Here is a 14912-nt window from a genome sequence, read left to right as displayed (position 1 = left end):
AGTATAGAAAGTGCGCAAGATTTCGGCCAAAAAAAATCCTTCGTCATTCCTATTGATATATATTTATTTAAACATATTTTCATGTTTGTTGATTTTCTTATTTTATTTTTGCTCTCCCTTCCATCTCCCATGTGAAATGTCTGGATCTGACACTGTGGAATAATATTCTAAACCCACTCGGACGTTGTTCCAGTAGCATACGGTCTGCTACGAAACAAAATTCAATTTCTCTAAGACTAGAAATGACTACTTAATTGAACATTGTGTAAGACGCGTGCCATTTTCTTATTATAAAACGATCAATCACAAAAAGCTGCTTTCATCCTAGCTTAATTTAGAAAGCAGAGCACAGATTTTCTAATTGCAACAGATGCCACCGCAGTAGAAAGTATACCAGATTAATAAAATCAATATATATATGGCGACTTTTTCTCATTCTCACAGATTTCCTCATCTTTATCGTTTCAAATTAATTAATTAAATTTCAGTATATCACCGGGCGGTTTAGAATTAATGTTCTTTGCCTCTTGTGTTTATATATATATATATATATACATATACAATTGTGCTACATCAACATGAGAATTTTGCGATCTTCCCTGGTACTATGTAGGACTTACTTCCAATGTTAATTTGTTTTGAATTTTTATTTTAAAAAGAAAGTATCTGTAAAATTTATATTTTACATAGAAAGTGTTATTTCATAAAAACTATCGGTTGATAGGGGTCATATGGTACTCTCCTACATAGAACCGAAATTGGTCAGTAAATAATAGGCCATACATTCTCTCGTTATCAGTTTTACATGAGCGTCCCACAAGAGCTCATGATTCGATTTTATCAGCGCCGACCGGGCGTTCGTTCAATGAGCACCGCGGTATTATTGAAGAAATAAACAAGAAATATTTCTTATAAACGCCGCTCGACATTTTAATATTAATCATTGTTCTTTTTTCAGAAACAACAATGCATTAGTAGTAACATAAAACAGAATTGTATAATTTTTAATGTCGCTTGGCCCACTTCCGTTTTTGTTATTACCTCACAAGCACTTAAGACACGTAATCACTAGAGTCAAAAGGTCACCTGATTTATTGCAATTACTAGTACAACGTAGCAACTAAATTTGATCAAACATGGTTTCAAATTCTGACTGGCATCATATTGACAAGTCTACAAATAACATTGTTGGTGATTGACAGTTTTGTCTAGGTTCTAGATTGTGTTTCGAATTAATATTAGCAAAAAGATAAATATTTTGGCACATATGGCGTTTCATAAAACAATAAATACAGACTTTGGGCAAGTCTAGTTGGCAGTAAACGCGTCAATAGGGACGGATTATCGATTTAGTGACGCCGCTCTAGAAAAGTATGATCCCAAGCGATTTTACGCACGCTCATGTGTTTCTGAGAGCGCACAAATAAATTAAGAAGCATTCGATTGGCGACGACTTATCATTTCGTGTATCGTCGGTCGTCTGCTGTACCTAGAACCAATCAAAACCGTGCAAAAGAAATATAGAGAGTGAGGAAGTACGTCCTAACTTCCCCGAATGCGCACAATAAATAATTCATTTACTAGATGGTCGGACGCTAATGCCATTTTTAATATTACGTATAGTTTTGTCGATGACATAAACTCCATTTACACTTACGTAATGAAACACTCCATAAAGTTAGGCCAGCCCTGGGCCGGATGCAGATTTGGACCACCTCTCGAGTAGGTCCAAGAACGGTTTTTACGCTTGGGCCGGCTTATGCAGTGAACCGTGACCAATGGTTTGAGAAAATGAAGTAAATTAATCTTCAGGGCCGTAGTTTGGAACGCAAGTGGAAATACGTTGGATCGGGCCCAAACGATTGATTTGTACCCGATTCTGGGCCGGCTCAGGATCCAATCGCAATGTAAACTGGGTCATAGTCCATGTTAGGTACTGTGCATCAGGAGAATAAACACATTTTGACTTAAATTACTAACTTGACTACTTTTGAATTAAATAACTAACACACAAATAAAACGATGATCAACCTGCAACAACATCAAGAACTTTTTACAGGAAACGAATTATTGTTACAAATTGGTCAATCAAATTAAGTCAACATACTGTATGACTCAGAATACTCTACATTTTAAGTGTAGGCCTAATTAGTCTAGCTCGATACGTATTAATTGGTGGAGATGTAAGATGTTACGTTTCAATGCGTTTATTTGTTTTGTAAATGTAGATTGCAATGCATAATAAAGCCAATATCGATTTGTAATCATGCAAGTCATTCTCAACAAGTCCATCTGAATCAGGCCACTACCACTAATTACCAATTTATCAAGAGTTGACCTATTAAAAATATTCAAAGGATATTGTATATTTAAAACTAAAAGGTCGGTATACTGTAATGCTTTTTTTGTTATAAATGCCCGGGCATACTTTATTTTTCACATTGATTTATTTTCCCTTCTATTTTGTCCTCGTCTCTTTCTCTTCTCACTGTGCCTTTTCTCTTACATACTCTACTACTAACTACAGAAAGATAAATACAAGTTATAATAATAATGATAATAATAAAACAATTCTTTTGTTTAACAATGTGCATTCCAGTTACCTGCTTCAACTTTTTTGCCTTCTCTTAATTGTTCAGCAACTTGACGAGGCAACATGGAGTGCAACAGCATATCTGTCTTCTTTTTTTCTTTGGCTAAATCCTTCATTGCAATTCGGAGTTCTTCTTTCTTTTGTTCCAGCTGCTTTCCAAGTTCGATCTCTGCCAATCGCTGGTGATTGAAAAGAATCAGATCTCTTGTGACGTCATGAAATGGGATGTCAGAAAGATGCAAATGTCTTTCTTCAAGTTCTTTCAGATTTACAACCCTTGGTGAACAAATGTAGACCATTGCTTCAATGCTATTCATCCATATCATCTGACCTAAATATTACAAATAATATAGTTATTAATTATCTTATAAAATGAAAAACCACATTAGCCAAAACGTCACATGAGTAAAATTGGCCTCCAAAATTCGTTCAAAGATTGCAACTAGAGCTTATAGGCCTATATTAATAATATCAGAGGCTCTAACATTAGACTGTTGATATTTAATTTTTAGGATATTAAATGATCCATTAAATTATATCAAATATAATAATAATATAAAAACAGAATCAATGCGAATCCACTTTAATGTATGTGTGATGGTACTAGTTACAATCCGTTATGCGTAAGTAATTATTGAATGACGTAATGCATAACGGGCATGCCACGTGTAACAAGCCACAAGCTACATTGCTTATCAGAAACTTTTGGCCGGGCTACTAGCATTCATTAGCATTGAATTATATTTATGTTTTTCATGTAATTACTGCTTTTAGTACTAAATAGATAATACATTTACGACAACCATGGTATGTCGATATTAATAACACAGAGGAATACCGAAGGAATATGACTGAATGTAATGGACATCTAATGAAATATAACTGTTGGCCTAACATTTTTTTTTCATCTTACATTGTTGAGTATTTTAAGAAAACAATTAAAATAAATTATTTATATGATTAAATTAAACAAGAATGTTCCAGTCTAAAATATTTGTTTTGTGTTGTTCACATAACAATTCTGAAATTATAGTCATAATCTTTTAAATACATGTCATCTTTTAAAGGGAATCTCTCTAGTTTTTAAATTCATAATTTTTTCAAGCCTCATAATTATATACACACATATATACACATTTTCATAGAAATTTTTTTTTTTTTTTCAGAAACAGTGTGTTTATCCATACATCTTCATTACTATTAATGGACAAAGCTTCTATAATTAAGTAAAAATGATATGTTGCATGGAATTACAAGTTGAAAGTGATTCTTTAAAAGTTCGTCGAAAATGAGCATGATTTTTTAAATACGGTGTTCTAATGCAATCTGAGACCGACGATTGATGCGGCTCTTCCGCTGAAACTGTTATCAAACGTACGTCATTAACAACATTATTCGCTATTGTTTCCTGAACTCATCAATTTCAAATTGACATTTTGTCGTCGGATATCCAGCTAAACCCAATATTTCAAATGTCGAATCATTCTGCTACATGGTGTTAAGATAATTGTTAAAGACGTATTGTCCTCCAAAAACATGAAAAATTAAGATTAATTAAATCAGACTTTGAATTGGTTATTTATATTTTTAATAAAGTTAATCACGTACCTCCGTAGAAAAAAATTTGTTTTCACTTATAAAATAACATAATAAATGATTAAATGCATTAAATTAATTGGCTGGCAGCCAATTTGACCATTTTATACTTTAAATTACAGTTTTTTCAGGTAAATAAAATTAATTGCTTTAGATCCAATTTTTGGTCAAAGTGGATAATTATTACGTGACATTAAAATGGTATAAAATTCAACAACAACAACTATTACATTTTTATTGAAGCCGAAAAAAGTAAATGTGATTATTTGCCGACAATGAACAATTCTTTTGTACAATGAAAACAAATTGATTATGAGCCTTTTCAATGTATTTTTTACCAAATGTTTTATAATAATACTGTTTTTTTTCTCAAACAGACTACATTTTGCTCGTTTTACTTCTGTACCCTCTTACGGCGCATATACAGCTTACATCATTAATTATGTTGTTTGGAATAGGGCGCCACCAATTTGTGTCAGGGGATTTCAGTACTTTGCTGAAAGATGTAATGTTTTTTTTTTCTTATTCATAAAAAAATAACATCAGGTTTATCGACGTCTGTACGAAAATTGCTTTACCGTTGAACCGTGTTAGTTAATTTGAAAAACATCATCGTGGATTTGTGTCTCATTGCCGTTCATCTCACGCTGATCTTATAGAATGACCATCGTAAAGATACCCATTTTCAACATTTACCAATGAAAAGAAATAAAGTACTGTTGAAAACAATGTGTTATGTTTCTCCTGAAGTTGTTATTTATTTGCTTACCTTCTTAATTAAATGCAGAATAACTAAATTAAAAACAACAAAAATTAAGTTTAGGCCTACTCCATGCAGTTAAAATTCAATTTTGCTATTCAGCAAAAACATTATGTATCTATTCACAGGTTATTTAACAAACATATGCTTTCGAAAAACATTTTATCTAGCTGTCGTGGTTCTAAGGTTTGAGATCAAATCTAAGTCACTAATTAAACCTGACAACTTTAATTTGTTTTTTTTCTTTTAAATCGATTTTCTGTTTTTATCTGGTAGGCCTACATGTTTTTCCATGACGAAAAACACATTCAAGTTTGTTTAATTATTGAAGATGTCACGATTTTTTTGCTACAGTCATCATGGCTTCATTTGATTTGATTTGTGAAAATATTATTGAAGAAAGTAGAACGTAGATATCCATCCTATAATTCTGAGATGAAAACATAATTTATTATGTTTTTTGTAGGAAAATATGTATAATTATGTATCTATTTATCGTCATTCTTTATCATCCGTTGCATTATCGGTCCTTAATATGGATGTTGTTATTTATTTTTTTCGATCTGGATGCAAAGTCAAAATACTACTCAAGTAAGTTGAACAAACAGTGATAATGTTTATGTAATTTTTTTTTCCAAACATGTTTCATTTTGTAGGACTGAATTGAATATATCAATGCAATAAATATCAGCAGAATAATCTGGCATCAGAAAATGAGTCATAAATCTTGAATGTTTGAAAGAAAAAAGATTAAGAATCGATTAAAGAAAGCCATTGGTTTATGTTTAGGTCTTGTGTCTGTTGGAAAATAATACATTGGAAACCGACGATGTGAAAGTGTACTGAATTTGTTTTACAATACGCATGCGTACCGATAAGATTGCAAAAAAAGTTTTTCAGTTTTCAAAACATCGAATAGGACACAAAATCACACTGACCTCTTTGTTTTCCTTATTGAAATTACAATATTGTGAAATTAATTGGAAAAATACCACCAATTTCAATAGAATATAAATAAATAAATAAAATTCTGTTTTTAACCATTTTGAATTACTTCACATTTTGTAATGGTTTTGATACGTATGTCACTTTATTTTATGTTTCAGGCTTGCCCAAGTCCTCCTTCATATGGATCAAGCTTTCTTTCAATGTTACTTTGTCATATTATGTGTCTCCTTTTATTTTGTTACTAAATAAATGTTTAAATGCATTTAAATGCATGCATGCATGCATATACAAGGAATTCGCTTCTGATTGAATGTTTCAACTTTAAAAGGCAGGTTCCATTGGTTGCATGTTATGTACACTAATTTAATTTCAGCAAAAAGGGGAGATATGAAAAGTAGATAAGCCAAATTATGACTATTTTAAAATGTTCTATTCAATGTATATTATGTATTTGATACTGCGCAGCTGGACAACTTTACCCCAATGACTTGCAATAGTAGTTAAGATGTATCTAGTGACAGATGGAGAATCGGGTTTTTTTACAAAAAGCCTATTATTATACTTACCACGTAACTGCAGCATCGGTTTTGAATCACCCCAATGAGGTGTTATCATTTTTCTATTTGTCTCCAAAACAAACTGCATATTTATAAATTTCTGTATACTATTCAAGTTCCAGTCTATCTGAGGATGGATCATTGAAAAGAATTCGTTCATGTGATTGTTCTCAAATCCCCTGAGCCTAGGGAGTACACGTTGGATATGGACGCCAGCTTGAAGAACTCTCAGGTCTTTATCGAACACTAAATGATATGGGAAATAATCACAGAATGTTTTCTGATCCATCCAAAGTTTTTCAGGATACGCCGGGGTAAATTCGTTTCCATGTAAACCGGCTAATGCAACTAAAGACCGAATTGCGGTCCAACCTTTTCTACTTGGCGATCCATTTTGACTTCCGCCATCTTTATTTGCTTCAATGTTTTTCATAACTTGGTCTACATCCTACCATATGAAAAAAAAAAGAATTATAAAATGATTAGCTGTTCTTCAACAATTTAAAGATGTATTGTCCCCATGAAAAATGTATTAATATGCCATTTTAATGTCACATAATAACTAAAACTATAAAGCACAAATATGATCAAATTGGCTGCCAGCCAATGGATTTTCGGTTGAATTTAACTATTTATTATTTTATGATATAATTATTTTTTTCGTTTTTTCCCTACGGAAGTGATTAACTTTATTAAAACTACAAAATAACCTATTCAAAGTCTGATTTAATTAATCTTAATTTTTTATGTTTTTTTACATACAATTAGAGTTTACAAGTTTACAATTTTTGTTCACGCATTGATGAACCTTTAGAAAATATGCAAAAACTGAACTATAGACAAAAATCAAGTATCATTGTTCATCCTAAATGCATCGAAAAATCAGAAACTATTATCGAACAAAATTGAAGCTGGAATACTGTAATATAATAACGTGTTGCTTTAAATAGGAACACTATACAGCTCGCTGCTGAAATTGGATAGAGTATTACATGAATGTTCCTAAGAAACAAATTATAAGATAAACATGTACAAATATTGCAATGAAATACGATACAAATATAGATAATGGGATCAGTTTTCGGATTTCCTTCTAGCTTGTGTCAATGATAGTATTCCAGTTCGTCGCTCCCGTAAAAAAGCCAAACCTTGGATATCGCCTGTGGTTTATAGACTTATTCTTGAGAAACGGGCTCTGTTTAAAAAAGCTCGTAGATTAAGCAGTACTTTGGCTTGGAATAAATACAAATGTATACGAAATAAAGTACGCAACGCGTCTAAGAAAGCATACAGTGACTTCATTACCAATCTGTTTAGAAAGAAAGATAACCGGAAGTCATTTTGGTCTTTTATAAAAAGCAAGCGAAAGTCATCTCAACTCATTGACTCCTTTGTGGTTAATGGCAATACCATAAGACACCCTACTCAAATTGCCAACGAGTTTAACAAGTTGTTTGTGAGTTTTTTTAGTGACTCCCCTAATTATGTGAGCCTCACTTCACCAACTTTGGACATTCCATCTCTTGCCGGTTTTCATGTTTCACGTTGTCAGGTGGAATCTGTTATCAAAAACTTCGCAGCTAATAAAGCTTCTGGTCCTGATGGTGTGAGTGTTCGGATGCTAAAACTCGCTTGTCCGGTAATTATTCCGGCTATCACACACTTTTTTAATCAATCGCTGTTATGTGGTAAAATTCCTACTTTGTGGAAGCGTGCAAATGTTGTTCCTATATTCAAAAAGGGTGACAAAAGTAACTTACTTAATTATCGTCCAGTGTCTCTTACGTCGGTGATGTGCAAGATGTTGGAAAAACTTGTTTTCCAACAAATTCTTAACCACTGCCAAAGTAACAGCCTGTTGGCGAGTCATCAACACGGCTTTCTTCCTGGTCGATCCTGTACCACAGCCTTGGTGTCGGCAACCACTGACTGGTTACGTGCACTTGATTCGAAAACGCCAGCCGTTGACCTTATTACTTTGGATTTCAGCCGTGCGTTTGATACCATATCCCACGATATTCTTCTCCGCAAGCTATTGTTGACATTCAATATCAATGACACTGCGTTAAGCTGGATAACTTCTTTTTTATCAAATCGTGTACAGCGTGTTGTATATAAAGGCAAATCTTCAGACTGGTTGCCTGTTAAATCAGGCGTGCCGCAAGGGTCTGTTTTGGGTCCGTTGCTTTTTGTCATGTATGCTAATGACCTTCATCTATACATTACATCTAGTATTATACAATACGCTGATGATGTGTTCATTTTTCGCAATGTCAGCACTAGGGATTCAGACCCAAATATTCAAAAAGATCTAACGTCTATTGATTCTTGGGCAAAAAAAAATTGCCTCAAACTGAATCCCAATAAATGCAAATCTATGCGACTTACTTGGAGAAGAGGATATCCTAAACCTATATACAGCATTTCTGATACACTTTTAGATTGTAATGATTCATTAAACATTTTAGGCTGCTCAATACAAAGTAACTTGTCATGGGACAATCAAGTTCAGGATGCAGTATCAAATTGTAACCGTCTTATTGGTCTTATACGGTTAATCACATCTAATGCCCCTAGTAGTGTAGCTCTCCATCTTTATAAGACACTTGTGCTGCCATGCTTATATTATTGTTCTCCAGTGTGGTGGGTGTACCGTAAAAAACATATAAATATGCTAGAATCCGTTCAGAGGAGAGCTACCTGCATGATCTTAAAGAAAGGTTATTTAGATCAACATTATATAGATAGAAGAAAGGAGCTAGGTCTAATGTCAGTAGAGAATAGGCGTGATTTCTTAAACATGACATTCATTGCCAATATAATAATTTCTCCACGATCTGATTTTATGAGTGAATATGTTGATTCTTTCTTAGTTAATAATCGACACCTAGATATACTCACCTTTCATCATGGTAGAGCTCGTACTGATGCTTTTAAATACTCAGGGATAGTACGGTTTCCTAAAATGTTTTCAGAACTTGGTGCTACGATCAGAAACAATCTTATTGAAGAGTCGTTTTTTAAGTTTAAACACAGTTTAAAGCAACATTTTATAGATTTTTAATTTTTTTCATATTTTTATTAACATGATTGTACCTACTTTGAATTTTTAACTTTTTAACTTTTATACAATCAGAATTTTTAACTTTTATACAATCAGAATTTTTAACTTTTATACAATCAGAATTTAACTTTTATACAATCAGAATTTTTAACTTTTATACATTCATAATTTTTAACTTTTATACAATCAGAATTTTTAACTTTTATACAATCAGAATTTTTAACTTTTATACAATCAGATTGTTCAGATAGAAATTGCATTTTTATAACACTTTTGTTAACATTTTATTATACCATATTTTTCTATGTATTTTTCTAAATTTGTTAAATGTCGGTTTTATTGTATCGTTCAAGTTGACAGGGGCTGGTCAAGCACATCACAAGATGACAGTTTTATACTTTTGCTTTTCCGCTACTCCCCTGTTATACTTATATTATGTTTGTTTTTTTGCTATGTAGAAAGATTGAAAATAAATAAAATAAAATAATACAGTAAAATTAGACGCTATAGATTTGTTTAATAAGCTTGTATTGTTCCTAATAACTTAAACTTATACACTATTGTTCTTAAAGCTATTATTATAATTAGTTTAAATTAACTCAATTATTAATTTATTATAAAGTAATTACCTTTAGTCGGCTAAAGTAATACATCAATAATTATGCATTGCACACCATATTTTCATTTTGAATTAATCAATATTGCTTTGTGAACGACTGTTTATATATTACATTAAGATGATAAATCAAACCAAGTGGGATTTTTGTTTTCTTGATGTCAAATCCTGGTTATATCTACCCTCCAAAAAACGCATAAATATAGATGTCAAGGAAATGGTTTCCACGAGTTCAGTATATTGTCTAGTGAGCAATAATCTGTTTGAAGCGAGCGTCTGTCCTCATTTAGGCCGTTTCGGTGCTTTAGAACTCTTTACCTGTAAGTGCTTTGGCGATGGTAGAAAGCGGTATTACAATTGTGTAATTGTTTAATACCATTTTGTGCTGCGATCATTTATCGTTTTGGAAGACATGAACAGTCGTACGTTATTAACGCGTCATCAGACCTACATATTAATCCCCCCGCCATTAGTAGAAGAGGAAGGAATTGTGGGGAAATACACGTACAAATATTTATTCGTAGGTTTGTATACAACATATCTTTAAGACACTATGTATAGGTAATACTTTAAATCTTTACAATTTTGCTATAATTTTGGTATACATTTGTAAATGATGAATATGCTCTAATATTATTTTTCTTGTAAACTGGACTATATACGGTATACCTCCAATATTGTATATATTTATTTATTATTTATTAAAATGGTTTTTTTTTAATTTCAAGCCGAATTCTAATTTTGTGTTTACTCCAGTTTGAATCTGTTGAGTTTTCTATGTCAACAAAATTAATGACCCTATTTCAATATTAAAACTGAAGGGATAAACACAAGACAATTTTTATATGACCCTGATGTGCAGATGTACAACTTGAATCGTTTCAAGATGACTTGCGATGGTCAGTTAGGATCTATCTAGTGATGGCCGTAGAATCTGGGGGTATATTGTAACTCCTCACTGATCGGGTGCCACATGTTTTCAAGCCCATCGAAGTAGTATTATAATACAATAATATCTTGAGATGCTCACGACAAAATCTAGTGTACATAATATTAGTTAATGTTTGTGAAACTGTACTTCCCTTGAAAGTGAGTTATAAATCTTGGTCTGAAACAAATACCACGACACATTTACAACCAATTTCTACAGTTGATAAATTGGTTAAAAACAAATTATATGGATAGTAATCCAGTGTATCATAAACCACAATCAATCAATGGTCATTACGCCACACATACTAGTGCTTAACGACAAGGCAGAAACACTGACTTTATAACAATGCATCACGAATTTAAGTTTTCTACGTATGTGTCAAAAGTGTAGACAAAGTGAAGGTAACTATAGTATAACAATAACATTTACAACAGGCGCAATAAGAGATCTGCCACCTACGCCAGGGGTAAACAGCGAAAAACTAATCCAGAATCGTGATCCGGGTTCCTGTGAAAACTTTAATGGAGCTTGCACTTTCGCATGGTACCCTGGACTGTGGAAATTCATAATACACTTTAAAATGTTCAGAATCGTGCTCAAATTTAGAATTGAAGCTTCTGTTTATGCATTTTTTCAATTATCGTATAATGGTAATGACCTGAAGTTTACGAGGACGTAAAAGTAGTAAAAGTTTTATTTAAGACAATCAAGTATTGATAGCCTACATCAAAAATGCAATAAACCCGTAAAATAAAAATAGACATATCTAATATAAAACAATAATCACAACTAACGAATATTACCAGATATTAACAATTAAAATTTGCAAATAAGTACTGTGAGTGGATCTTTGCTTAGGCATACATTCAATCTCACCTGGTCGGAGGTCCCCCGAATGAAATATCAGGAGACATAAAGTGTAGCTAAACCATACTCACAACTAACGAATATTAATAATAGAGAGATAATGTTTTTAACTACATTATTCTGAAATTGATCGGATACCACTATTTACGTCACAAAGTAGCCAACAGTTAAAAGTGTGACGTCAGATAAAGTGTGGTTTTGTGCGAAAACTGTATTTGTGTATACCAAACGAAACAAAACGATATTTAATCTGATGTGAGACAAAACAGAAGCGGGACAAACATCTTGTGCTTGGGACTATGCCTACTATCTTATCGGCGGTATACACAATGTATCCTGTGCTAAAGTGTGCAAATGTAGGCCTACTGGTGGAAGCACCACTTAGTGTTACGGTGCAAACTTACCAAGACATGTTCCCATCCGTCACTAGAGAATTCACAATCAATGCTAGGCTGCATCGGATTAGGATTAGATGAAATAATCAATCAATCATTATTCTAGTCATTCACTCATTTCACTATCAGCCATGGATTTATTAATCGTTTGCATTTGTAAAAAGTTCGTAGAGATGTTAATCAAAATATCGTAAACGGAAGAATTATAAGTTAATAGAAGTACAAGACATGTTATAACGAAAGATGGGCACTACTAGAAAATTCTAACCACATTATGATTTGTATAAGAAAGTTAAATTATTATTATTATGTACAGCTACAATTAATTGAACTTCACATCACAAGATAAAAGTAAGACAAAACAGTTACCTAATTTCTAGATACCGCATTTTTACAAGTTAAACAATTACTTGTTGTAATACCAGTCACACTTCAGACCCGCGGAAAGAAAACTGAAATAACCTAGTCTACAAGAGTGCAAACTCTTAAAATATATCTACAAGACGTAAGTAAGTACTGTAGAGCTGTAAAAATTATCGGAAAATACTTTTAGCATTAAACGGAAGAAAAATAAAGTTACTTTGATTCTTGTATTTGATTGTGATCGATGAACATCGATACGTATTAATTATTATTATTTTGTAAGATTGATTGATATGTATCAATACTTACTAAGTATTGATTTCAATGGCTTTCTCAGTCTTTACTTTTTATGTTAAACCTTAAGGTTAATGTATAGTAGAGGGAGAAAGGTTATAGTCAGGAGACAAGGAACTGCAGATTCCCGCAGTACCGTACGAGTATCGGGTGTAAATTCTTCTATTGATGTGACTTGATCACTTCAGTTTTTTACGCACAACTGTAAATTTACATTTGTTTTAATTTAACAAATCATGATTTACGTAAATGAATGGTTAGATATATTACTTTATTTGATCAGAATAAATGGTAAGTAGCTGTCTTTATTTTAGATAATGTCACATAAATTAATAATCAAATAAAAATAAAGGAGATTACTCTTTCAAAACTTTTCGTTTACTTGTAAGAATAACCTCACTAATGCAGTTATTCACCTATTAAAATATACATGTGAAGAATAACCTTAGTTAAATTGATATTTACAAGTTAGGGAGTTACCTTTGAACATTTCATAGTTCATTTTCATTTCCGCTTTTGTATTTGTTTTCAGCCACAGTAAAATAATAATTGAAATGTCTATATTATGTTCAGATTATTTTACCAGTGCAGGTAGAAATGTAATCAACTCAATTCAATATTTGGTATCATTTTGGATAAAGTATAAAGTACAGTTACCTCTAAGTATTAATATAGGTTGGGATAAGGATATTGTTTTAGTCACAGATCTGAATATAATTAATAGAGTCAGTTAACGGGTAAAATGTGCACAAAAGAAGGAATGACTCTTTAACATCATTAATTAAAATGTTATTATTATTCTGTTTTCTCTACGCTTGATAGCGCCATAAATCTTTCCAGCGCATACTAAGCAGACGACATTTAAGTATCCGGCTCTTACCTCTTTGTTGAGGTGCATTTCACTGTGTTTCTTTGTCTGTGCCACGAACTTTGGTGGACCGGGTTCAGCACGTCGTGCCTTGCGCTGAAATATTGCAAACTCTACGTGCTCTTTCTTGCCATTTCTCTCCTCTTCGTGCGTCTGGCTTAGCACTTTCATTCGAACTTCGCTGTCAAAAAACTCTTTTGCAACGGCCTTCACAATTCCTAAATGAACATTTGTAATAATTGACAGTTGAGTACCGGTAGTTTATATCTATTTCAATTTTTCAATATCATTTTACATTTCAGTTGCTTATCGTGATTAATATATGATGAATCAGTTTAGTTTGAAAATATTCATATACGTATAGGAAATGATAAAGGAAGTCGACAAAATGGAAAATTAATAAAAAAAGTCAACTTTTTTCATCTTCTATTGAAATAATCTTGATTTATATCAAGTTACTTAATGGAATATATAAGATCAAAGATGAAGAAGGAACAGATTATTTTGGACAAATGATTACTTATTAGTCGTAAAATAGAATATTTTGCTTGTATTTTTTACCGACAACAATTGGATGTAGGCCTTTTCTATGAGAGTAGTAGTGCAGCACCAGAGCGTTGTTTTCGCCTCTTTCACATCTAAATGACGGTGCCTCCATTTCTTTATACGACATGCTAAGGTATGAATGAAGTGAGTCTAGATTCTCTAAGAATGCCTTCAGGCTGCCACCGAGCGCTCTCAACATCTCATCATAACCAGATATTTGACAGAATGTGAAGAAATGTGCTCCAAACGCTTCCAGTACGGCATCAGTCGATAAGCCTAAAAGAAGAAATAACGATTTCTTTTTTAATATAGAGGAATTTTTTTTCGTAAAAAAACAATGACGTCAACATATGAAAAAAAAGTTAAAATGTTAGAAACACGATTAAAAAGCAACAATGACCTTTGATAGATTCATCATTAATTTATCTTATTGGTATCAGTAACATTAGGAATTATGGAGTGTTTTAGTTAAGTTCAACAAGGTTAGGCCTACGATTTAGACTGGAAGAGA

The 14912-nt window shown here is 32.4% G+C and overlaps 1 protein-coding gene across 1 annotated transcript in view; it reads right to left on the bottom strand.

Moving 5' to 3' along the window:
• LOC144843146 (guanylate cyclase soluble subunit beta-2-like) overlaps positions 1-14912 on the bottom strand; it is a 40932-nt gene that overhangs the window by 4246 nt on the left and 21774 nt on the right. The window contains exons 4-7 of the mRNA XM_078699869.1: positions 14417-14677; positions 13868-14073; positions 6464-6902; positions 2604-2924 (exon numbers count right to left, since the gene is read on the bottom strand). Of these exons, the coding sequence (XP_078555995.1) occupies positions 2604-2924; positions 6464-6902; positions 13868-14073; positions 14417-14677 (1227 nt within the window). The remainder of the gene's footprint in view (positions 1-2603; positions 2925-6463; positions 6903-13867; positions 14074-14416; positions 14678-14912) is intronic.

This window comes from Antedon bifida, chromosome 5 (genome assembly GCF_963402885.1).
Source record: "Antedon bifida chromosome 5, ecAntBifi1.1, whole genome shotgun sequence".
In the NCBI taxonomy this organism is placed as follows: Eukaryota; Metazoa; Echinodermata; class Crinoidea; order Comatulida; family Antedonidae; genus Antedon; species Antedon bifida.
This window is presented reverse-complemented; position numbering and strand designations above follow the sequence as displayed.